Here is a 25,275-nt window from a genome sequence, read left to right as displayed (position 1 = left end):
CATGACCTCCATCCCACGCAACCTCACCTTCGAGTACAGCACAGACAATGAGGTAAGAGCAATTTAACGTATCTAAATTATTTAACCGGCATATTTAAAAATATATATATTTTGTATTTTAATCTAGCACACCCTCCGTTAAACTAGATGCAAGATCCTGGATGTCGGCCCTAAATGCTTAGTTTTGCTTTATTAAAGCTTTCGTTTTTATAACTCAAAACAGGAATTCTGTGTTACATAATTTTTTGGGCCATCTGCATTAGGATAACTTGAACAAAAGATCTGCTGACAAATGCTGTTCTTGGCACATACAGTAGAGTGCACAATGTGTGTGTGTGTGTGTGTGTGTGTGTGTGTGTGTGTGTGTGTGTGTGTGTGTGTGTGTGTGTGTGTGTGTGTGTGTGTGTGTGTGTGTGTGTGTGTGTGTGTGTGTGTGTGTGTGTGTGTGTGTGTGTGTGTGTGTGTGTGTGTGTGTGTGTGTGTGTGTGTGTGTGTGTGTGTCTGAGTTGCTCTGAACATGAGGCCACTGGCAGCTTGAGGTCAGGGGGCATGTGAGGTCTTCGGACCACCTTAACTTCCATGATGTCACCCTAATGTTTACACCAGTGTGCGGCTTCTCTGCATCTCTGTGTCACGCACATAATGTTGCATGCGAAAACTCCCTTACTCAGGACATTAAGACACACCCACAGAGAAAGTTATCAGGGAAGGATTCTACCAAGTGATCTATATTGGATCAAGACCCTCCTCCCTTGTTTTTCTTTTTTACAACCATGCCTGTCCTATTTACCTCCCACGTCCCTCCCTCTCAGGTGAGTCAGGAAATACAAACAAACCCCTTGAGCTATTAAAGTCAGCTGTTTGGCTTGGAAGGTATTGACATCCGGTATCTGCCTGGACATGTCTGTGTAAAGCACTGCAATCAAGACTCAAAGCAAGGGAATTTGTACTGTACCTAAAGAGAGAATCATCATCTCAGAAAGGAAGAGAGAAAGATGTCACACAGTCACTCCTTTTGTACTTGGTGTTTGGCTCAACACTTGGTGCTTGTGGTTTTCTCCGCTGTCCCCTTCCTCCTTCTGTACTAAACCCTGCAACACTTTCTGCCGATGTTCCTTTTTTCAACTTCTCAGACTCTCATCTTTCTTACTGCTGCAAGGGCAAGGCATGCAAAGCAAGGTGATAAAATCACTTTGAGGGCTTATTTAAAATCCCCAGCCCTTCTTTACCAAAAACACATCTCTTGTTGCAGCCAAACATGATTTGTCATTTGATTGTGCTCATGTGTCGCAGTGCTATCTAAGAATGTATTTAAATGGTATTTTATAACCCTAACCCTAACCCTAACCCTAACCCTAACCCTACCCCCATCAAACACTTACTGCCAGATAGGTACAGTAGGTGCTCACGTATGTGCATGCATATGTAAAGGGTGAGTCAGAAAGATATCAGATAAGAGTTAAGACTTGAAAACAAGCATGAGCGCACATTCACATGTTTGCCAGTAATCTGCCTGCTTAAACTCGTCCCTTGTCCATTGAGTAGTTTCCCTTCCCAAAGAAGTTGTCATGTGAATCTTTTTCCTTGACTCTCGGAAGCTTAAGCTAGGTAATGCATTTACTGTGAAACACACTCCCTCCTTTGTGTGGGTTAGTAGGTAGTAGCGCATGCATGTGTGACCTTTAATGTAAGGCACAGTTCTTAACATTTATAGGAAGGCTCCATTGAAGGGAATTTTTTACACAGGTGCGCGAATGGTACACTTGTTTCAGTTTAGCGGTCAAACCTTAAGGGTCTAAATAAAAACAGAAAATGTGGTTAACTTGCTTGTACCATGCATTCCATGTTTGGCTAACAGGAGGAATGTTGGGCCCACTTATCTTCTATCCCTTTTAACTTCTTCACACTTTTTTTAAGCCTCCTTTTCCTCCCATTTTCATTTCGAAGCGTGCCAGGAAATGCACAGAAGGGCGGAGGGGGCACGTGGCAGATGGGGCATTATCAACGGGTGCCAGTGAGCTGCGGCAGAGGCAGCGAAGGGGATGGATGGGAAGGGAGAAGGTGGGGAGAGGAGGGTGTATTGGGGGATTTAGGTTAAAACCAGATGATTAACTTTCGTTGGGGACAGGCAGCCGGCCAGGCAGCGTGTGCGTACGCCAGGCCTCAACCTGGCAGGCACACAAGCTATTTCCAGAGGGTTAAGAAAAGAACAAGGATTGGGGGAAGGCAGGGGAAAAGGAGGGCGATCGGGAGTGTGATAGCGTGGGTCCGTTTAAGAACGCCCATCCTCTTTTCTTCCGTTCTTCAACACCCTGCCCTCCCCCCCCCAACTGCCTCCCCCTTACTCCCAACCTGGCTGTACTGAGCGGTTAGCAGCAGCAGCGGCCACAGCGATTCGTTAGTCACGCAACGCCAGCAAAGCACAATGTCCCTGTCACACCGGTTCATCGCATCCAGGAATCACCTCACTTGCCTACCACAGTTGCTTGTCCCACACTCAGAGACACACACACATAGTGACCTCACTGACCTGTTGTTCTTTTAATTGACTGCTAATGCATCATTTACGAAATCCAACTCCTGCCCTTCAGTTCAGTTGTTTGTAAATGTTTTTAAATGTTTGCTTTAAAGGATTTAGGGCCATTTTGAATTAGAATTGCTTATTGACAGGGAGAAAGAGTGTGTGTTTATCTATGGGGGGGTCAGGAAAGGAGGGTAAAGGGGTGGGGTGAGGGGGGGGAACACAAAGCTCCTCAAGACACGAAGGCTGTGTGTATGCCGCAGATGCTGCTGCCTGATGGCGTGTGTGTGTGTGTGTGTGTGTGTGTTTGGGTTCATTTTGAGAAGGGTTGACCCCAAGCCTGTGCACTTTCTATGAAAGTGTGACTCATAACTCTGTTCTGCACAACAAATAGGACACTAACATATCTTTTACCTCATCGCTCTGGATTAACCATCTTTACAAACACAATATTTTCTTATCCAACTGTCTAAAAAATTACCTCAAAATTCAGTAAAGACTCAATCCCCTGCAGGGCAGAGAAGATTAAGTGTCCCTGGGAAAAAAGTTGCTCATGGTAAAGAAAATCCCACGCACATTTCAATTTTGCAATATCTATGTTTTGACCATGTTCCAGAGGGAACATGATCAATGATTGCATATAATCACAGTATATGCAAAGGTGTGTCATCCATAGGTGAAACATTTTGCAATCAAGCTTTTTGACTTTGAAACAAACTAAATAGCAAGAATAATCAGAATAATATTTTTATATTGCTTGGTTTGTCTTTGTGGCTTATCAAAAGTGTTGTCTTCTTTGAATTTTAAAATGCTTCATAAATTAGACAAGCATTGATACAGTTCACAAGAAAAACAACAGGTGACAGTGCTTTCTCTGTCTCATGTTCCTAACACGTGTTTATAAGGACATTAGCTCAGAGATCAGTGGAGTAGGTCAGAGAAAGTGTAATTCTCTTCATTCAATTAACTTGTAAGTGTTGAAAGTGTGTCACCTTGTGGGTTTGAACCTGGCTCTAGAACTGTCTGGGTCAACATGACAAAGCCACCAGAACTGCAAATCATGCCAACACTGTAAACAATGGAGAAATACAAATATTGCACTTATTTGTATGTATAGATGTGTTGAAATGAAAACAGCTGTTGTGGAATCTTTTGTCTTTTGTGGCATCAAATTGCTGTGTATATTGTAATGAGAAATATACTTCAATATAATAATGTATTTGTTATGTGTTCCAGGTAATGGGCGTGTTCAGCAAAGAATACATTCCCCAGGGGACTCGCTTTGGCCCTCTGCAAGGAGTCATCTACACCAAAGACAATGTTCCAAAACAGGCCAACAGGAAATACTTCTGGAGGGTAAGGGAATTGCATAGACATAAAGATGAATCTATACAATAAATACATAAAATCACATTAATACTGCCACCCTGGCTCAGTGTGAAACTGGTCAGAAAGGGGAAAGTCTAGATCCTAAGAAATAGAATGGTTGAAGAGTAGCTGGTGAAATGGTTTCTTCTTCCTCTGTTATTCACAAAAAACAGAAGTTTCACACCAAGTCCAAGTCAATACCTCAATAAGGAAACAAAAAATGCTTTCACACACAACGCTCTGGTGTACAGTGGTTTTGCTGAAAACTTTTAGAGGAAGTTGTTAACGCTGGTACACGTAACAATGAATCCACTCTCACACAGCTTTACCGGCACTCTGCTCCGTCACAAGTGTCACATACACAAAAGGAAGGGACTATTGTTGAATATACATGTACACACTCCACCCCCTTTAATCTTCAGGTCCCAGGTTTCTTTTCTCTCTCTCATCCATGTTATGTCACTTAGGAATTTTTGTTTTCTGCTGAGTCAATTCCCATAAGGACTTTTTGTTGCCACCCTACGTGTTTTCCTTCCGGTTTATTTCCTGTAAAGCCGCGCAAGGGATGTTTCACTAGTGCAATAGTGAAAGGTTGACGTTCTGAAGAAATTATCATATTTTGAACCTTGTGACACAGGTGGAGGGTGGGGACGGACGTGCTGCCACGGGCAAGCCTGAGTGTGTGTGTTTCTGGCTGCCTGCCAAAACCTGCCTGTTCTTTTGATCTTGTTTGTTTTCATAAGCCAACGCATGTTTTCTTTCCTAAGAAAGACATGATTAATTGTGCCAATGGCAATCCTTACATAACCTTAAGTAAAAAAAAGCAACATATGAGAAAGAGAAAGAGAACATTTGTAAAGAGGGAGAGTGAGAGTCACTGAGCTATCGGCCACACCTCCATGCTCGTCTAGTACTAATAGACCTACAGTGACACAGACACAAACACACACACTGAGGACACACAGAGAGCAGAACAGTACGCTGCAGACCAAAGGACCAACAGATATTGATAATTATAGGACATTTAACTGTACATGGCAGAGGTGATTATTTTCTTTATAAAACAAATGGATTCAAATTGTTTTTTATAGAGGTGTTGACATTTACTGGAATTAAATGATATTTGTGAAATGTAATTTCTAAATTCAAGGAATTATAGCACCTTCGTGTTCATACAACAGATGAACAAAATAATAATTTTAACAAAAATGTGTATATTTATATTTTAATGTAAAACCAATTGTCATAATGCAAAATACAAATCAGTTGCTTTAAATGTTTTGCGTCCATGTTTTAATCCCATTTTCTTTTTCTTCTTCAGATTTACAGCGGTGGGCAGCTTCAAAGCTTTGTTGATGGCTATGACGTCAACAGGAGCAACTGGATGCGTTACGTCAACCCGGCCCACCCTTCGCCGGAACAAAACCTGGTGGCATGCCAAAACGGCAGAGACATCTACTTCTACACCATCCGGCCGGTGGAGCCCAATCAGGAGCTGCTGGTGTGGTACAGCCAGGAGTTTGCCCAGAGGCTCTGCGGCCAGCATGAAGACATCAAAAAAAGTGAGCAATTTATCATTTTACATCAGGATGTGAAGGTCTTCTGCCTCAGCTTTACACATACCTTTAGACGCAGAAAGACTGCTGATTATCAGCTGTTTTGATGGCAAGCCAGCACAATGACACACCAAAAATCATTTGATGTTACTTGACATGACAAAATGACAGATTTAGATCCGTGGCTATGACTAAACCCAAAGCATAAGGGCTGTGTTAGGAGATCTATCATCAGCAAAATGATATCACTTGAATTGTAATTCATGTAGCACGTGATTATTGCCTTTCTGTTAAAAACCTGGAGACCTGTTAAGTCCTCAGGCCAATATTTAAGATTATGGAAATGCACAAACAAAAGACGGAAATCTCAGTATCTCATGATGTGGTAAATGACGTTATATTACGGGGAGGGGAGATCTAATGGGAAAAGTGCTTGGTCAAAGTACCTTTGTGAGTCACTTGGTTTCAGCTATAAGTAGAATAGCAAGTCATACCCTCATCATCCTGTTACCGCAAAGTCTGGTGACTCATGCCAACTGGATACACCAGATGGGTGCCTTTTCATTGTGATGACTAATTCTAAGGCAGTATGATTACGTTGTTTAATTAATTTATAGGATCTTAAAAGCTTTCACCTTCCTTTCGCGTCCAGGGTTTGATTTTCTGTTATATTTATATTGAAGGCAATTTAGTTCAGAAGCTCAGGTACTGGTTGAGGAAGTTTCGGGCACCAATGCTTGTTTTCATATTAAGCTAAAGGAGAAAGGAAACCAGGGGCAAACATTTAAATCAGTGATTTAATGTACAAATTAATTGTTGTAAAGGAGAAAAACCATGCAAAAACAGTGCTACATGACCCTAAATGCAATTAACATAATGAACACAGCAGAATGACATGACCCTTAACACACAGTAGTTGACATATAGTGATAGTGAGAGTGAGACATTCTCATAAAGAAAAAGAGAAGGGAAAAAGGCAAGTTTGTGTGGCAAGTAGTAAGACAGCTATACCCAGAAAAGGTTTCGGAAAAGAAACGACTGTGACATAACATATGGACTCCCACACACTTTACCGCCAACTCATTCTCCCACATTAAAATCACTACTGTAATAGACATACAGAAACCAGTGATAACTCAGATTGAAACTACTATCATTTACCATAAGAGGGAGTGCCTTCTGTGGGCGGATGTGTGTGTGTGCTTTTAATTGTGTGTGCTTGTGTGTTACACAATTTTTTGATGTCATATCCATTCCTGTGGAAATACTCAATTTTGATTGTATTATTTTACAGAATACATGAGTTCTGATGAAGACCATGAGTCGGAGTATACCAAACAGCACCTACCTCACAAGACATGGCTCACAGAAAGAACAAAGGGAGAAGTGAAAGAAGAGAGGGAAGAAGATGAAGAGGAGAAGATTGACGTGGAGATTTTGGAGAGAGACACTCCGCCAGTAACGCCTTACGACCAGATCATGGACTTCAGCAAAAAGGTTGAGAAGGAGGAGTGTGACAGAGAATCAGAAGACCAGGGGATCATTCCCTCCCCCGAGCCCCAACACAGAGAGCCTATCCTGGGCTTAAATCGCCCGTTCTTACCAGATCCCCAACATGCGCTGCCATCTCAGCACAGAAGTCTCCCTCTACACCTCCATGGCATCTACAGGGAAGGTGTTTCATCTTACCCCCTTTACCCTCAAACCAGACCCCTCCAACCCAATTACCAGCTCCTTCCTCCCTACAGCCCACACTATCCTCGCCACCTCCTCCTCCCCTTGTACTCACCTCCCTTCCCTGGGATGATGCCCTCAAGAGGATCCCTTCGATACAGCAGCTATCCGGGCACAGACGGACTCCCCTACCCACCTGTCGGCCCACCTAATCAGCTGCCAGTGTCCATCCCGTACCCTATGTCTTCACAGGGGGGTCTGAAAGAACTCAAACCAAATATATCTCCCCCAAGGGGCGCCCCAGCCACCCCAGAGCTTTCCCCTCTCCCAAAGCCCGACAGTCAGCATCAGTGTAATGAGCAGTCCTCCTCTGGCTGCGACGAAGCCATGAATCTAAGCCTGGACACGGTGAAAAGCGAACCATCGATACGCAACAGCCATGGCCATAAATCGCTGCCCTACCCCCTTCACAAGCAGAATGGAAAGATCAAATATGAATGCAATATCTGCTCAAAGACTTTTGGACAGCTGTCGAATCTCAAGGTAACTTTCATTCCCCTGCTACAGCTTATATTTGAATTTAATGTGTTCCACATTTCGGATATTAGTTGGCACCAGTGCTCATTACTTTTTTATTTTCTGTAGGTCCATCTTCGAGTGCACAGTGGTGAGAGACCGTTCCAGTGTTACCTATGTAAAAAGAGCTTCACTCAGCTAGCCCACCTCCAGAAACACCACCTGGTCCACACGGGGGAGAAGCCACATGAATGTCAGGTATGTTGATCAAAGGAGTTTTTTTTCTTCTCTCTCTACATGCTGCTTACAAGCTGATCATATCATGAAGTTGATGTAAAACCAAGAGTGTGAAAACCTCACAAGGAAACAAACGTAAATGCTCTCTGACTCACATCACTTTCTGGTAAGGCAGTGTGCTTGATTTTCAATGAGCCATTACCCGCTTTGTCATGCTATTGTTAAAAAGCGTGACTCTGTGGGTGTGAGTGTTCAGGGTGAGGACACACTGGTACTAAGAATAGGAAAAGCAGTCCTTTTATACAAGAACTGGAATTACATGATCAGCCCTGACACTATATGACAATTATACTCTACTGATTAGTTTATCCAGAACATTTCGAAACACAATCGATTTGTTTTTTCAAGGTGTCAACGATCAGTCACGTGAATGTTGCTCACAAAAGCCCTAATCTTTCATTTCATGTTTCCAGGTGTGTCACAAACGCTTCAGCAGCACCAGCAACTTGAAAACACACCTGCGCCTCCACTCTGGTGAAAGGCCATACCAGTGCAAGCTGTGCGGCACCAAGTTCACCCAGTACATCCACCTCAAACTGCACCGTCGCCTCCACAGCAGCCGCGACCGGCCCTACCGCTGCCAGCTCTGCGCCCAGGCCTTCTTCCACCGCTTCTCCCTACGCATCCACCAGTGCAGCTGCTGCATGGCCAACTCCAGCGCACCCGTCAATGTCCACATGAAGCAGATGGTGGAGCAGTTTGACGCCAGCCAAGAGGCGGACATGCTCACAGAGGCGGCGTCGGCAAGGCAGGTGGAGGAAGCGGTGGAGCACTGGTTGGCTCGTACCTTGGAAGGTGAAGGGAAAGAGGACCAGAAGGAAGCCACCGTACTGCTGAAAGCTCTGACGGCGGCAATCAATGCTCCAGCAATGCCCATCGCCAAATCGCCCATAGCTACGTCACACCACTCTCCTCCACTGGCCTATCAGGAGAGGGCCAGTGTTGTTCATCTCCACCAATGGCCAACAGTGAAGGCAGAAGGACAGTGAGAAAATATTGAAAGAGGACATACAGCATCATTACCATTAATAAAAACAAAAAATGTTCGCCAAATAAGACTCCCTATATAAAGTCCATGAAGGGCATTAAAGGGAATAAAAACGTTTGTTATCCAATGAGCACAGCACCAAAAGAAGAGCATTCCAAAGACTGGGCGAGGGTATTCAGTGATTGTACTTCCTCCCAAAACTCAGTTTCAAAAATGAATATGGAGGAGGATGTTGTTAAGCTGTGAATTATTCAAAACTCTTTTCACTCAGGTAGAGAAGTGATTACTTTTGTTGTGCTTTAACTTATTACCTTTTGGGAAATGTAAGTCATCTTTATTTATTTAGTTTTATTTTAGTATGTTTTTTCAGTTTTGTTTTTTTAATGTGTTTCCAAAGAGATTTGATCTCTTATTCAAATGAGGAATGAGTCTTCACTTGTTGTATTGAGCAAGGTTGTACTTTGTGTGAAAGCATGTTTGAGCTTCTGGGTGCATGTGTACAGCGAGTGGAAGTAATTACTGTATGAACGATAGGGCACAATCCTTTCCTGCTCTTTAACTGTTTGCAACTATTTTATTTATTATAAAAAAAGGGAAAATCAGGTTTCTTGAGACTGTGTATTAATAAGCAATTGCCAAAATTCGATCAAAGAACATGAATGCGTAGCACTGTTTTGTGGATCATTACTCAATTCATTCTTGTATAATTAACCTTTTCTTGATAATTTAGCAACCTCTCACAGCTTTAGATAAAAAAATATCAAAGACACAATGTGCTAAATGAAGCCAAATGCCACTAAAAGACCATAAATCGCTAAGTTGCTTGTATCTGATATTTCTTACCTACAAAGCTTTACTGTAAATGTTTTTGACATCAAAAACATGCAACACAAAAGCACATTAATCTAACATTGTTAATATTTTTGTCAATTAGCACTGGAATAAAAAGGCAACCCGATCTGTGTTATTCTGGTTGTTATAGAAAACCAGCAGGGAGGTACTGTCTTTGCAAATTGTACTACTGAGTTAATAATGTATTTCTTTTATCCTGTTTGTAGTGTTGTCCTTCTTTTGTACAATATGTTTGTCTATTTAGTTTATTTTTGGAAACAAGATGTTAAGAATTTATATGTGAGAGACTATTTTGATGATACTTTTATATTTACACGATGTAGCATATTAAAGATATTGTTTCTATAATTCTAGTGTTATGCGTTTGTTTTCATATTAGTATAAGATTGAGAAGTGGAGTTTTACAGCAACAGGGAGGTTGATGCATTGTTCCATGTTTAATAAGCAATGCGTTATTTCTGTCGGTGTTCAATTGACTTCCCAAAGACAAAGCTGATCTTTTACGATCACCAATCCCCTTCCTTAAGACCATGATGAGGTCCCTAATCCTTTGTGAAAAAATAGTTCATGATGTGATGACGCAATAGTTAGGTTTGGGAACCTAACAAAGAAGAATCTTTAAGGTTGGGAGACATTTATTTTCATTGTTTAAAAGAGTACATCACCGATTTCAATGTCAATTACTCATTTATTGTTACCTTGAAACCTTGAAGATGCTTTTTGTCTCCCCAGTTAATGGAGAATCCAAAAATAATTAAAGTAATAGTACTATTTAACAACAGCAAAAATGAAATAAAATGTCAATGTCTTTTTATCCTAATTTCTGGTCATTTGAAATGAGACCATTGATGTCTCATATCAAAGAAGCCTTTTCCTATTAACTGAAAGCTGTGATTACATATTTCCTCTGGCTGGGTATTGACACACATTCAAAGCTCTTTAAACATTCTATTCCCCTTTCCTGCTGGCAATAAACTCTAATCCCACACTAGATTCCCTTGATACGTTCACTTGTCAGGGTCTTTTTCCTAGGAAATAGAGGAAATGAAACTCCTCAGTCACCAAAGAAACTCAGAAATGACACTGCTTACAGTACATCACAATTTTTATATTGCATAATGATTGAGCAATCAACTTTGCATTTTGGTGGGGTGTATGATGCTGACAGTATTTACAGCAGGTATGAGTTTTGACTCTTTTACAGTTTTATTGATACAACTACTCTGAGGTCGGAAACCTTATTTGGTCAAAGGCACAGATAATTGCCTCTAGAAACATGCCTTTTGCAGATTTAAAAACTGAATCCAGACAGCAACAGTGTGATGCATTCATGGGCAGAGCAGTCATACCTAAACGTATGTGATCATTGGCATCACATGACAGTGAGGCAGACTTTCAATTTACAAAGTCTTTAGCAAAGTTGTTGTAAGCAGTGTGGTCTTTACAGTAATTCTTTAGCAGGCTTCCTCTCTCTTTGTGTCTTAACCACTTTCTTTTTGCTGTGCAACGACATCTCATTCTATAGCATTTTGGGGGAGAACCCCACAGCAAACACCTACACACCACTGATCAGAATAAAAGCACATCAAACCATGTTAACATGTGCTGTCAGACTGCAGTGGTGACAGGAAATCCTTTCCTTTTGGCAGGCTGCCGGCTGCACTGCCAGCCACACATCTACCCATTGTGCAATAGAATAGAAGCAAAGTCAAAGTACATGTACAATACCAGTATGCTGTTCAGTTAGAGAGAAGGGAAACACACAGCATGGTAACATCCAGTAAAATCAATATCCTGTGTAAACTGCACAGTATTGTGTATACACCACATCCTTAAAGGGAAAAAGAAATGAATGTGCACTTAAGATGACTGGTTTGCATCTGCTATTTGTTAATCTATCACTAAATTAGGGTTCAAAGTCCCTACTTCATTCCCACTATTATCTAGTTTAAATTAGGGATTTAACAGATCAGGTTGCAGCAGTAAAACTTAACAAAAGCTAAAGATTTGAAAGATATGTAAATTGCTTGCTAGTAAGAATCTGTATCTCTGTCTAATCTAAAGCAATCAACAATGTCTCAGTAGCAATAGAAGCAGTAAAACACCTTAAGAAAAAAAAACACATACAGGTTTTTGTCATATTCATGAAGTTTAAAATAAGTGGGAAATATTTGGTTAGGCTAACGTAAATTACAATATTTGGTCATAAAACCTAATGTTACTAGATTTTGTTATCTTTGTGAAATGTCAATTACATGTTCTTAAATGATAATGAAACATTTTAAGTGGCAGGTAAGATATCAAGTATCAACTCCTTGTCTTTTACTCTTAACTCTATATGGGTTTTACATTACATCAAGCCAGGGCCGAATTCACCATATACATTGGGGGGGGGACATCCCCCCCAATGTATATGGTAAAGAAAAAGTAAATCTGTTTACAGTTCTGTTTCAAATGGGTGTTGAGAGATGTATCCATAGATCTCTTCATTTTGCTCTCAAAGTGCACCAGATTGATGCTTTTAACTTCAACATTTAAAAAAAAAATCTTCCCGGGGGAACGTGCCCCCGGACTCCCCCAGAGGAGGTTAGGTCCACCACCTGCCCACACCCCCCCCGTCAAATTGTCCCAACCACATTGAGGATACTTCCTACGCCCATGCCTGAGACACAGTTTCGTGAATATTGTTGTTTTTTGCCCCCACGGGCGGAGGCATGGGGCTTAACAGGTTTTAAAGTATCCCATGTGTTAGTTAATTTTTATATATTTTCCTTTAGAATGGCAGGAAATTAGTATTCAAATTTTGATTGAATTTGTGGTCCCCCCCAATGTAGACTCCATGGTTACGGCCTTGCATCAAGCTAACGTTGGCTTTATCAGTTGGTTTATTGTTACACAAGTTTCAAGTTACTGGGTGTGAATATTTCACAAAAACGTGTCCCTATGTGAAAATAACCACTGTGTTTGGTGTATCCCGTTTAAATTTGGTAATAAATAAAACAAACTTACCGTATAACTTGGCTAAGTATAAACGTATAAACATATAAACAGCTTGTGGGATTGGTAACTCAGGGTCCACAGAGCCACCAAATCGGCCAATTTATCCTAACATTATCTGTAAATAAATACTTTCAAACTATCTACTGTGTGCACAGTAGAATATGGCCAAATTATATACTGTACAATATGATGTAAATATATTCATACAACTCATATACAGTATATGTGCATGATTTATAAAAGATCAAAATGGGACTAAACCAAATTCATTTAAAACATTGCAAGTTTTTCAACATTATTTTTATTAGCAGTAATTCTGGCTGCCTGGTTGCAATTTATTCTTCGTATTCTTCAACAACACACACTTCATTGTTTCCTCTGATGCTGACAAGCCGTATAGCAAACTCAATTCATACAGCCAGTAAGAATCACAACAGAACACATTGCCACAGTCAAGTGAATGTCAAATATTGATGTTATCTCTTCATGATCACGATCAGGTAACGTGAAAAGTAAAGTAAACTCCGTCACCTTCTGCTAATCAAGTGTATTCATTACAAGGAAGTTTTCTTCCGTACACACAACAGGATAGTGAACATTTCCATGGAAGTCATAAACTCGTCTCAGATTACATCTCATTTCCATGTAAACTTTTTTTTTTTCTTTTTCTCCTGGAACCAATTTTTTTTAACCAAGACGGAAAAATCTGAAAGCAGTCCGTCATTTTGACAGATTAGAACAAACTCGGAACAGCGCCAACGTTTCCCCGCAACGAGGCTCCGTTGTTATGCCGTGTGATGCATGCCCGCCAAAAAGGAAATGATACCGTTTCCACACCTAACTTTACCGTACAAATCATTGAAATGTCTGTGAGTTTTGGCTTTACGCTGTGCGCGCTCCCGCGAGGTGCAGTGGACATGCAGCATAACACGGCGCTAACAGTTCACGAGCGTGCGCCCCCCACCTCTGATGACAGTTCACGAGTGTGCTCTTCCCCCCGGTTGACAGTTCACGATAGTGCTCTCTCCCCTCGTCAGAGTTGTGTAAAGGCCGACGGGTAATACTGGATTTTTACGGACATTTTACGATCTTGTCCGTCAAAATGACGGGCAGCGAAAAAGTCTAGCGCAACCTCTAAGGGCTAAAAAGTTTCCAGTTTTTCTGGGGAAAATGTAGAGTGGGGGTCATCAGTGTTTACCTACAGTAATAGGAATCATCGTCACCTTTACAGAACAATGACCAGTCAAACTGGAGTAATTTCCTTTGTTTCAATATTCCTTCTGGGCAATAGAGTGGCGAAGTCCCTCCCCTTCCGGTGGACCTCCATGGGACCTTATTTCGGAAAAATTATGTATTGAAGTCAATGGAGAGAGAAAGATTATCTTTCGATCCCGTTTGAATTGTGCCATGAATTACACATATGTTGTTTGTCAATTTAAAAGATAATTTTGCAAGTCAAAAAAAAAAAAATGTGTCGTAAAACTGTGAAGTAACACATTTGTTTGTGTGAAACGCTCAAAGAACTACATCTGATCTCTGGTCAACAACACACGTCACCAAGATGGCCGTCACTACTGTCTTGTCAACACAAGAGACTACCCTCACTATCACTACAATGAAACACGTCCTGAAGAATGTCATGCAAAGCTGCCTGCCTTCCTTCCTTTGATTCTCTCTGAACTGCCTGGTCGTTTTAATGTTTAATGCAGGGTTGCCAACTTTGGGTACCTGGCTGGAGTGAGATTTTGATATCATGGGTTTAATTCGGTTTAATTACACATATGCGCACGAAATGACTGCTATCGTGTCAGCAGCGAGACCTTAGCATATATATAGGATATATATACAATATATACAAATACACAATAATGGACACAGACTATAAAGGGCACACAGTTTCATTCACTAATGAAAGTCAAACATGTTTGTTTCCACTGTTTTATTGTGTGCCTGTCGCGATAAGCAATTAATTGACTTATCGTACGATAAATAAAAATGAACTCGATAACTTTTCTGACCTCGATAAATTGCCATTTACATGAGGATGTGACTAGCAGTTTGAAAGGATGTACTTGAATTATTATTATATATTATCATTATGTCCAGTGGCGACTGGTCATTAGGGGCAGGTGGGGCACAGCCCCACCTAGTGTCAGCAGAAAGTATTACAAATAATGATTACAAAAATGCAAAAAAATAAATAAAAAAATATATAAAATATATTTTAAGATCATGTTTAATCATCTGATTCGTCTGTACATTGCTGTTTTAGTCTGTGTTCTTCTAATTAGTGTGTCTACAGTCACAGTGTGTGCCTATTGAGCTGTTTAGAGCCATGTGGGACAAAACCTGATTATGCCCCTTCCTCTCGCTGTGAAGTCAACGGTGACTGTAAAAACTTCACTGCACATGCTCAGAGTATTTTGTAATGAAATGTGTGTGGCAAAAAAATAATGACCAGAGGGGCATGGAGCTACCATCCCCACCATACGTCATCTCAAATCATTCAGAGCTGATTGGCTGTAAGTACGTGTGCCGCGAAAAGTGTGCTGTGTGAAGAGGAGACGAGAGAGCTGCAGTGGCGCGTCCTAAAACCAGGAAGTAAGCACAAAAAAGCAATGAGATTTCTCCAGAGGATTTTAGAAAATAGCTCGAAATAAGATCTGTGGGAAACGTACCTGTTAGATAAATGCACGTTTTGATTAGCCGGATAACATCCACATGTCTACCCTACTTTTATAATTTTTTTATCATAAATCTATGGATTAGATTTATGATAGACTTTTGAAACTACAAGAACATAAGGAGGACTTTTACAAAAAAGTAATAGAAATGTTTGTCCAGAAGGATAGGCAAATGGACTTCATCTTCAAGTCAAGGTAAGACCGCCATTTTATTGAAAATGGGATCTTACTAAGAGAGAACAATTCAATATTTAAATGATAAAATGACATTTTTTGGGTATCCTTTTGTTGAACTGTCTGTTTAAAATTAATCGAAGCATCAGACAAAAAAAGCTTTTGAAAATAATATTATATTTTGGTTTAGGTCAAAATATAATATTTGTAAACCTGAAGAGTCAGTGCCAGTGCCTCACCAGCCATGAACCTCACTGCACGTCACTGCAGAAGCTTATATATAGACATCTAAGTTTTTTGTGCCCCACCACTTTTGTACATATAAAAACGCCACTGATTATGTCAGTGGTCTAAAATGGTCATACAACGGTGCCGACAATATTATCGTTTATCGCAATAATTTCCGGGAAAATGTATCCAACAAAATTAATTATCGTGAGAGGCCTATACATGAAACACACACACACAAACAAATCTACAGACTTACTCCAAACTGCCAAATATATTAATTAACACACTCTCACTCTCATATACTCTTTGACTCTATTTTGGCCTAGTAGAACAATAAGCAGCAGACTTTTACTTTTTTATCATTTCTACTGGATCTTAGATCTGCAGTTGCAGTTGCGGCTCCAGAGTATTTTTGTTGGGTAATCTATGGTAGGGCTAACCCATACAGTGGTGGGGCTCAAGTCAGTATTTGCAATGTAATTACATACACGCTCCCCCCGACAGTGAAACGCCACGCGTGAGGTTTAGATTATTTCCCTGTCTCTCTCAATCCAAATTGAACTGTATGAAATAAAAAGGCACATTTGTCTTGTAGTAAATAAAAAGGGCGACCTGGAGCCAATCCTGCAATTTCCCCACAGGTGAAAGAGTAGACATGCTGAAAACCCAACCCCTGCAGGGGGGTCTGGGGGGATTCTCCCCCAGGAGATTTTTTTAAATACTAACATCAAATACACATTCTGGTACTCTCTTGAGAAGAAAAATAAATAAATCTATTACTACATATTTAAAAAAATGAATGCCATTTTAGTTTTGTGTTACTTTGTTCTGAAAGCTGAACCTGCTGCTCCTCACAGAGAGAAGAGGGAAGAGGCTGTGTGAATGACTTTACATTGTGGATAAGGGTGGATAGCCCCCATTGTTCTGTGTGTCAAAATGAAAGACAGCCCACACACCTATCAATGATCAAACCGTGGGGTCTTATTTCATTACGTGTTGATGTTGTATCGATGATATGAGATGTACTACCGCAAAAGTATTCTCCGTCGGGACTTCCTGCAACAACACCACGCCGTTATCGTGATTCTGATTGGCCAGAAGACATTATCAAAGATGTTCTAATGAGAAGACGATCACTACGTGACAAAAGTTTTCAAAACCGTTTCTTGTCTTCGGTATTCTTGCTTTTGGCGTGAGAATAGTTTGGGCAGCGTGAGAGCGTGAGATTGAGAGTGAAAGCGTGTGTCACACGCCAGATGCGTGAGAGTTGGCAACCCTGGTTTAATGTCAACCATTTGTGCAGATAGCATGAAGTAGAGAAGATCGCTAGCGTTAGCGTTAGCATTTCTCCCCCGGGCTTAAATTGTGTATTATAGAATGATCACACCGGTGACAGTACTATTCAAAGGGTTCACGAAATATGACTACTACTCTTACTGTTTAACATTTTGGGTTACTTAATGTTACTTCATGTTAAGGCTAATAAAAATGACAAGGCTGTAATGCTAACTAACGTGCTAGCTACTAGCTAGGTAGCTAACTTGATCCACACACTCCTCTTTCATCAGACGGGAAGCGAAAGAACGAGCAAGACCCATTGCTGGTATAATAACAACCTGGTACTAAGCACACAGGCACAAAGTTATCTTATCTTAGCCAGCGCCATATAGATAGATTCTATCTATATGGCGCTGATCGTATATATACGGTATTATACGTGTATCGTAGTGTCTCAATTGTGACATCACTTACGCGACTCTGGGATTTGTAGTCTTTCTAGTTTCGTATTTTTCAAAGTCTTATATTTCAACAGTTTTAAGACAAACTGTGACTTTTTTGACATGGAAATGATTTTTTAAGATTGACAAACATCATATGTGTAATTCATGGCACAATTCAAACGGGATCGAAAGATAAGTTTTCTCTCCCCATTGACTTCAATGCATAACTTTTCCGGAATAAGGTCCCATACCCCGGAAGTAAGTGGGAGGGACTTCGCCACTCTATATACATTTAGGCCTACACCAGTAACTTCAAGTGTTACTCAAAGTGCAAACAGTGCTGCTAGACTGCTTTCATCCTTTCAGTTTGTATTACCAGTCTAGCCGCAACCTGATCTGTATTGCTTTCACATTCTTCCAATAAGCTATCACCATCCCCTGGAGCGAATTACATATCATTAGGACTGAACCCTCACCCCTGTACTTAACTGCTACAACATAAAACATGCAGTCAATGATCCGTGGTGGTGCGTGGCCTAATGTCCAATTTTCTCAAACTTCACAAACGATAAAGAATGCTAAGGTGTAATAGAGGAATTTTCCGTTAAACAGATTTGAAGTGCAACTCACCGGTTCCTGACAGATCAGTGTGTCATTGCCACAATGTTAACAGGAAATGTACAAGCTCTGCCTGGACATAATTAGATAACAATTATAGTACAGTGATTCAGTGTAAGCAGTAGATGGGGGAGGAGGACACAAAAGAGACATTAAAGGAGGTAATTTCTTCTCAGCAAACTGGTATTTTCAGTGCCAGCATACATTGGCAACAACGACAAATTCATTAGAATGTTAAAAAGTAATTATTTTTTTCAAAAAATACTTTAATAAGTGGTCAGAAAATCTCTCCAGTTGTACATCTTCAACTTTTCCCCCAGCAAACGTTTTACTTTGCACAGAAGATTTCTTCATCTGCATTATCCATTCATCAGCAAACCAACTTGGACATTCTGAGCAAACATATTAATAATCATATTTTACCGTTAAAAGTATTTAAAGACACAATGTTGCATCCTATACAGGCTATGATTATACCGTACCAAACCTTCAATGGTTGTAAATCAGATGAATACATCCTGAGATTTCATCACGCTATGTTGTCATCAATTACTGTAATGTCTTTGCAGTTTTGAGTGAAGAGAACTTATGTGTCCTCTCTAGCAGTATCAGTAAAAGTGGCCCTTTGATATTGTCCTTATGTTTTAGTTCTACATCAAAGTACAATTAAACATATCACGGGCTCCTCTCAAGAGATTTCTGCACCTTTTTTCATTGACCAACAGTTATCTATCCATTTCATATTTATTTGTCATGAATGTTTTCTGTATGAAGTAGCGTTCATGCCTTGTAGGGGCGTGGACTTAAAACCAAAGTGTCGCCGGTTCCCCTCCCTCTCCCATCCTGCATGTGGTTCTGTTTGTGCATGTGTTCATGTATGTCAACCTGTGTATGTAATGTGAGTGATAAAAGTAATTTAATTAAGTGAATTAACAGGTGATATTGAAACAGTGTTTTTGCCTGTAGCCAACCATTTTGGCCTTTGCCCTTTTACTTGGAAGATAATTGCTATGTTATGGATAATAACCAAATACCTTACATCCAACAGCTGTGACCTATGAGCATCATGTGACTTTCTGTTTAATTTCATCAGAAAGACTGCAAGAGGATAATGTCACACATCAGGTTTGTGTGTGTGTGTGTGTGTGTGTGTGTGTGTGTGTGTGTGTGTGTGTGTGTGTGTGTGTGTGTGTGTGTGTGTGTGTGTGTGTGTTGTGTGTGTGTTGTGTGTGTGTGTGTGTGTGTGTGTGTGTGCGTGTGTGTGTGTGTGTGTGTTCTGTGTGGATGAATGGGCATTGAGAATGCCACAAAACAAAGAGACAATGTTCTGATGTGAATATTCACTTTCAGTTTGAAGTTACTGATAGTCATGATACAAATATGTTTTTCCAACACAGATCATAGGTGGAAGCAATTAATCCCATAATAATCATGAGTTCCAGTTTGACCTCAGTGTTTGACTTTCGGTTGCAGTCATTTTTTTGTCAGCAGTTAGGGCCATATACATGGGAGTGTGGCACTGAGTAATAGCACATGGCTGTGACACTGACGTTTTCAGTTAAATGGGTCTAAAGGTTTAACATAAAAAGATAATAAATGTTGATTTATATCACCATATTTAGTCAGTTCACTTTAGTAAAGAGGCCATTAAACAATGTCAATCAGTGAAACCTAACCTCTAATAGATAGATCACTGTTAAACATATTGTGTTTGCCTACTGTCACACAAAAAAAATACTAGTAAGTTTAAATCTTATCCATCAGCTCAATAAGAATCTCAAGCTGTTTTATTGGATGGATGTAAACACAATTGTTTTACAAACCAGGCAAAGTAAGCAACTGCCTCAGGGCCCTAAATTCATGCATTTACTGTATATAAATCATTTATCCTTGGTGAAAAGATTAGTTTTAATTTTGTTTGGTAAAATGGGAACATACAAAACTTAAACTGACACAATAACGACCTTGAAGATACAGCTTCATCTTTTATAAAAAATATATTTTATAAAATCCTTTTTTTATTTGCTGACAGACAGTCAGATTAAGAGATTATATCTTTCCATCACTGCACAAATATGTGTATTTTTAATGATATTAGTTACTGTTTGGTGTGCTAGATACTGTTTGGTGGGTTCTGCTTTATTACCAGATTTTTAGGCTGTCTTTTGAAATCGATTTTCATCTGATACTGTCCTTATCTAGCACGTACTCCTTACTTTACATGTGTACAATCTGTCTGCCATTTTGAATACTGTCTTTTTTATTATTTTTAACACATGGTAAAGTAAGTAATATGTACATACTGTATGAATATAGCAATATTCGTACGTGAAATATGAAAGAGAAAACAAATATTATTGTTGGACGATTTATTTCATGTTCTGATGGCAAAATCGAATTACATTTTTTTCAATGTTAAAGTGGACCTATCATGCTATATTTGAAAAATCTAGTGTAGGACCATACCTATATAAGGCATATTTATACTTTTTTTTTTCAAAATATCAAACAGATCATGCATTTTAGCCATGCCTCATTTCGCTCAATTTGAAAAATGTTAGCTCTGTTTTTGCAAGGGCTGATTCTGTGAGAACAGCACCATCTACTGGCCTGGCATATGTACTACAGCGTCTCCAGCGCTTTCGAACGGCAATGGCTGTGGCTGTCTCCTCCTGATTGGTGGAGTTGGCCCAATAGCCGTAGCGCCACTGTCCTGACGTCAAGACAGTGTTCAAATCTGGATCAGTTTTTATCAGATCCGTTGCAGCCCCTTTTTTAGAGATTTGGGTATGGAGGAAAATAGAGAGGGTTGTGTTTTCTGACACTTGGTGAGTTCCCTGGAACACCGGGGACACATATTCATGTATAAAAGACGTACAAAAGTGCATTTTGCATGATAGGTCCCCTTTAAATTAACACATAACTTGTAACCTGAAGGTTACTGCAGGGCAGTGGCGGCGCCAGGGTATTTTTGTTGGGTAATCTATGGTAGGGCTAACCCATACAGTGGTGGTGCTCAAGTCAGTATTTGCAATTGAATTACATACACGCTATATCGCACCCCGTGAAACAGTGAAATGCCACACGTGAGGTTTAGATTATTTCCCTTTCTCAATCAAAATGGAACTGTATGAAATAAAACGGCACATTTGTCTTATAGTAAATAAAAAGGGATCACTGTGAACGGACATATGATAGTACACGTTGAAGATCCAATAGGGATACTGAATGGCGGTTCCGATTGATCTCAATCAGTAATGCATGACGCAGACCCAACGTTTCGTTGCTCTGATTGGCTGTAGGTCTATTCAAATTGCATTCAGAGGCATTTTGATCTGACCGCGGCCGCGCTGATATTATAACGCCAGAGAATTTCCACACCTTTAGTGTATAAAACTCCCCCACTACTTAGACTATTCCTTGCACCCCTCTTCTAGCATAAGCCCGAATGGTCTCAACCATATTGCATCAGTAACGTGCACTTGTTGTTACAGCAGGATCAGTTTGTGTGTTGTGGACACGACCCGTATATTTTCGCAATCCGTGTTCTCAACATTTTGCATTTAGCTTATTATTTAATTGAATTTGCTTACTTTAACATCACTTTTCATGGTGGGGCTAAGGTGGGGCTAAGCCATTTCTTGGTATGGCTGTAGCCTACCCCAGCCATACCCTGGCGCCGCCACTGCTGCAGGGGAATCATAGCACACTCACTATAATTACCATCCCTATAAAAATGAAATCATGTAACATTTGTTTTAGTCATTCCTTATCTCCTTATGATAACGCCATAATGGGCTACTGTAAAAATGAAGCAATACAACTTTCACAAGTGCTTATCAAGATGATGACATTTCACAATTTCACATATTTTTCGAGTGGGTTTTCCCCCCAATATGTGCATATATAGCTATAAATCCTTATTTATGGGCAAAGTATATATTGTGCAAGTCATTCCCATATGTCACTGAGAGGGGTAAAAGTTGCATTTTATTCTTTTATTTTGTGAACCATTCATTGCATCTGTCAGTTTAGACTAGTCATAAAAACAAGTAGCACATTCTTGAACCGATGTTTACCTTTACTATTATTCTCCACCTTGTCGTTTTTTATTGGATTCAGCAGGATGGTAGCGCCATCGTGGGGCAGAGTAGGCCACATGCATGTGTGTACATGAATGACCCTGTGCCCTTTCTTCTGACTGCAATCCGGCTGCAAACCACACAGAGACCACAAGGTGTCCCTGTTCATCCACTGTGATTGTAGTACCACACCGTTTAACATTATTGCATATTTTTTACGTTTCAAAATGTGTTGCAATACATGTTGATACACAATTTGTTTAGATTAAATGTAACATTCCATTTTAAATAAAATAATGCATATTTAAATATGTTTTATATTATTGGCATGATTGTTATTATTCAAAAACAAGGCTATAGTTAGAAGTAATATATATTATTCTGAGGCTTTCAAATGGTATCCTTGAAAGTGTTGCCAGCGAATTCCTTGCAGGATATAGGCTATTATAATCTACAGGAAGCCGATAAACATAGACATTTTACAATTTTAAACTTTATTCTTCCATATTCATAAAACATAACACAATCCAATTTTATCAGGGATAATCCTATTAAACCGCATTCTTATTTCCCTTCTTGATGTGGAAACCCATAACTCACCTGAAATAAATGGAAGTGAAACTATTATTACCAATAAAAGTGCAAACTTTGGAATTATTTAATGCAACTTGTAAACGCAGAATATAACTTCCTGATTTATTTAAAAGTAGGCTAAATAAAAATACATTATTTATTTATTTTATTTTATTGCATTATATGGTAGGGGACCATCTGGAGTCTCAGGCTGTCTGGTAGTTGGGTGTTTTCCTAAGGGGCGTGTCGCCACACCTGATATCTGCATACTGCACAGAAAATGAGGCAGCAGCGGCATATCATGTCATCTGTCAACAAGTGCCATCCGTGCACTTTCCCCACTTCGCAGATCAGCTTTTAATAAACCGACAATAAGTGGAAAAGTAGTTGTGACTCTGTGTAAGGACAAATACCCTCGGTGGCTTTACGCACAGCGGCAGAGATGGCGAAGAGTTCCTCCAGAAAGTCTCTGAAAAGTTTGTTCTCCAGGAGCGAAGCCAACCTGACAGATTCAGTGGACAAGCACAAGAATGAGGGAGAGAAGAAGAGGTTCAAGTTCTTAAAGTTCAAGACAAAGCCGAAGAGTGACCCTGCCCCCGTGAAGCCGGCTAATGAGAGCCAGCAGCTGCACAGGTTAGTTGCACAATCATCTTGAATTGTCATTGCCTGGTTTTCATGCCTGTGCCTGTGTCATGTTTTCTCATAGCAGCAAGATGAAGTAGCGTCTGACGCTTAAGGAGACATATATCTGCAGTTAGCTTACAGTGCTCCTGTAGGGCTACACTTGCTCCAAATGTTAATTGCTTTTTATATTAAACGTGTTTCAGACATACAAAGGTTTAGCTTAAAATGAACCCACACTAAATTGTAGTCTTCATTAACCTCCAATAATTAATCTTCTGCACATCATGTATTTATTTTTGCCATGTATATAACTGTCGTGTTCATACATGTTGTATGTGACGGGACTACGGATGGAAATTAGCTCAAAGCTAAAATCCGGCTCATTTACATTTGAAAACAATATTTTGCACCCGTCAATGTCCACATGAAGCAGATGGTGGAGCAGTTTGACGCCAGCCAAGAGGCGGACATGCTCACAGAGGCGGCGTCGGCAAGGCAGGTGGAGGAAGCGGTGGAGCACTGGTTGGCTCGTACCTTGGAAGGTGAAGGGAAAGAGGACCAGAAGGAAGCCACCGTACTGCTGAAAGCTCTGACGGCGGCAATCAATGCTCCAGCAATGCCCATCGCCAAATCGCCCATAGCTACGTCACACCACTCTCCTCCACTGGCCTATCAGGAGAGGGCCAGTGTTGTTCATCTCCACCAATGGCCAACAGTGAAGGCAGAAGGACAGTGAGAAAATATTGAAAGAGGACATACAGCATCATTACCATTAATAAAAACAAAAAATGTTCGCCAAATAAGACTCCCTATATAAAGTCCATGAAGGGCATTAAAGGGAATAAAAACGTTTGTTATCCAATGAGCACAGCACCAAAAGAAGAGCATTCCAAAGACTGGGCGAGGGTATTCAGTGATTGTACTTCCTCCCAAAACTCAGTTTCAAAAATGAATATGGAGGAGGATGTTGTTAAGCTGTGAATTATTCAAAACTCTTTTCACTCAGGTAGAGAAGTGATTACTTTTGTTGTGCTTTAACTTATTACCTTTTGGGAAATGTAAGTCATCTTTATTTATTTAGTTTTATTTTAGTATGTTTTTTCAGTTTTTTTTTTTTAATGTGTTTCCAAAGAGATTTGATCTCTTATTAAAATGAGGAAAGAGTCTTCACTTGTTGTATTGAGCAAGGTTGTACTTTGTGTGAAAGCATGTTTGAGCTTCTGGGTGCATGTGTACAGCGAGTGGAAGTAATTACTGTATGAACGATAGGGCACAATCCTTTCCTGCTCTTTAACTGTTTGCAACTATTTTATTTATTATAAAAAAAGGGAAAATCAGGTTTCTTGAGACTGTGTATTAATAAGCAATTGCCAAAATTCGATCAAAGAACATGAATGCGTAGCACTGTTTTGTGGATCATTACTCAATTCATTCTTGTATAATTAACCTTTTCTTGATAATTTAGCAACCTCTCACAGCTTTAGATAAAAAAATATCAAAGACACAATGTGCTAAATGAAGCCAAATGCCACTAAAAGACCATAAATCGCTAAGTTGCTTGTATCTGATATTTCTTACCTACAAAGCTTTACTGTAAATGTTTTTGACATCAAAAACATGCAACACAAAAGCACATTAATCTAACATTGTTAATATATTTGTCAATTAGCACTGGAATAAAAAGGCAACCCGATCTGTGTTATTCTGGTTGTTATAGAAAACCAGCAGGGAGGTACTGTCTTTGCAAATTGTACTACTGAGTTAATAATGTATTTCTTTTATCCTGTTTGTAGTGT

General features: G+C 40.0%; 1 protein-coding gene across 2 annotated transcripts; it reads left to right on the top strand.

Moving 5' to 3' along the window:
- prdm1b (PR domain containing 1b, with ZNF domain) lies at positions 1–25,144 on the top strand. Of its 2 annotated transcripts, none has more exons than XM_034125137.1 (6): positions 1–52; positions 3,758–3,877; positions 5,211–5,451; positions 6,740–7,662; positions 7,765–7,893; positions 8,346–10,215. In XM_034125137.1, exons 1-6 carry the CDS (start codon positions 2–4, stop codon positions 8,919–8,921), a joined length of 2,040 nt encoding a protein of 679 aa, XP_033981028.1. In that variant the 5' UTR covers position 1; the 3' UTR covers positions 8,922–10,215. The 2 variants fall into 2 exon arrangements, with proteins under 2 accessions (XP_033981028.1, XP_033981029.1); XM_034125138.1 differs by lacking the exons at positions 1–52; positions 3,758–3,877 and adding exons at positions 4,846–4,932; positions 23,904–25,144 and having other exon boundaries at positions 8,346–8,609.
- Positions 25,145–25,275: the final 131 nt, after the last annotated feature.

Source organism: Trematomus bernacchii, unplaced genomic scaffold, assembly GCF_902827165.1.
Source record: "Trematomus bernacchii unplaced genomic scaffold, fTreBer1.1, whole genome shotgun sequence".
Classification (NCBI taxonomy): domain Eukaryota; kingdom Metazoa; phylum Chordata; class Actinopteri; order Perciformes; family Nototheniidae; genus Trematomus; species Trematomus bernacchii.
The sequence above is the reverse complement of the archived record's forward strand: the minus strand, read 5'-3'. Positions and strand labels throughout refer to the sequence as shown.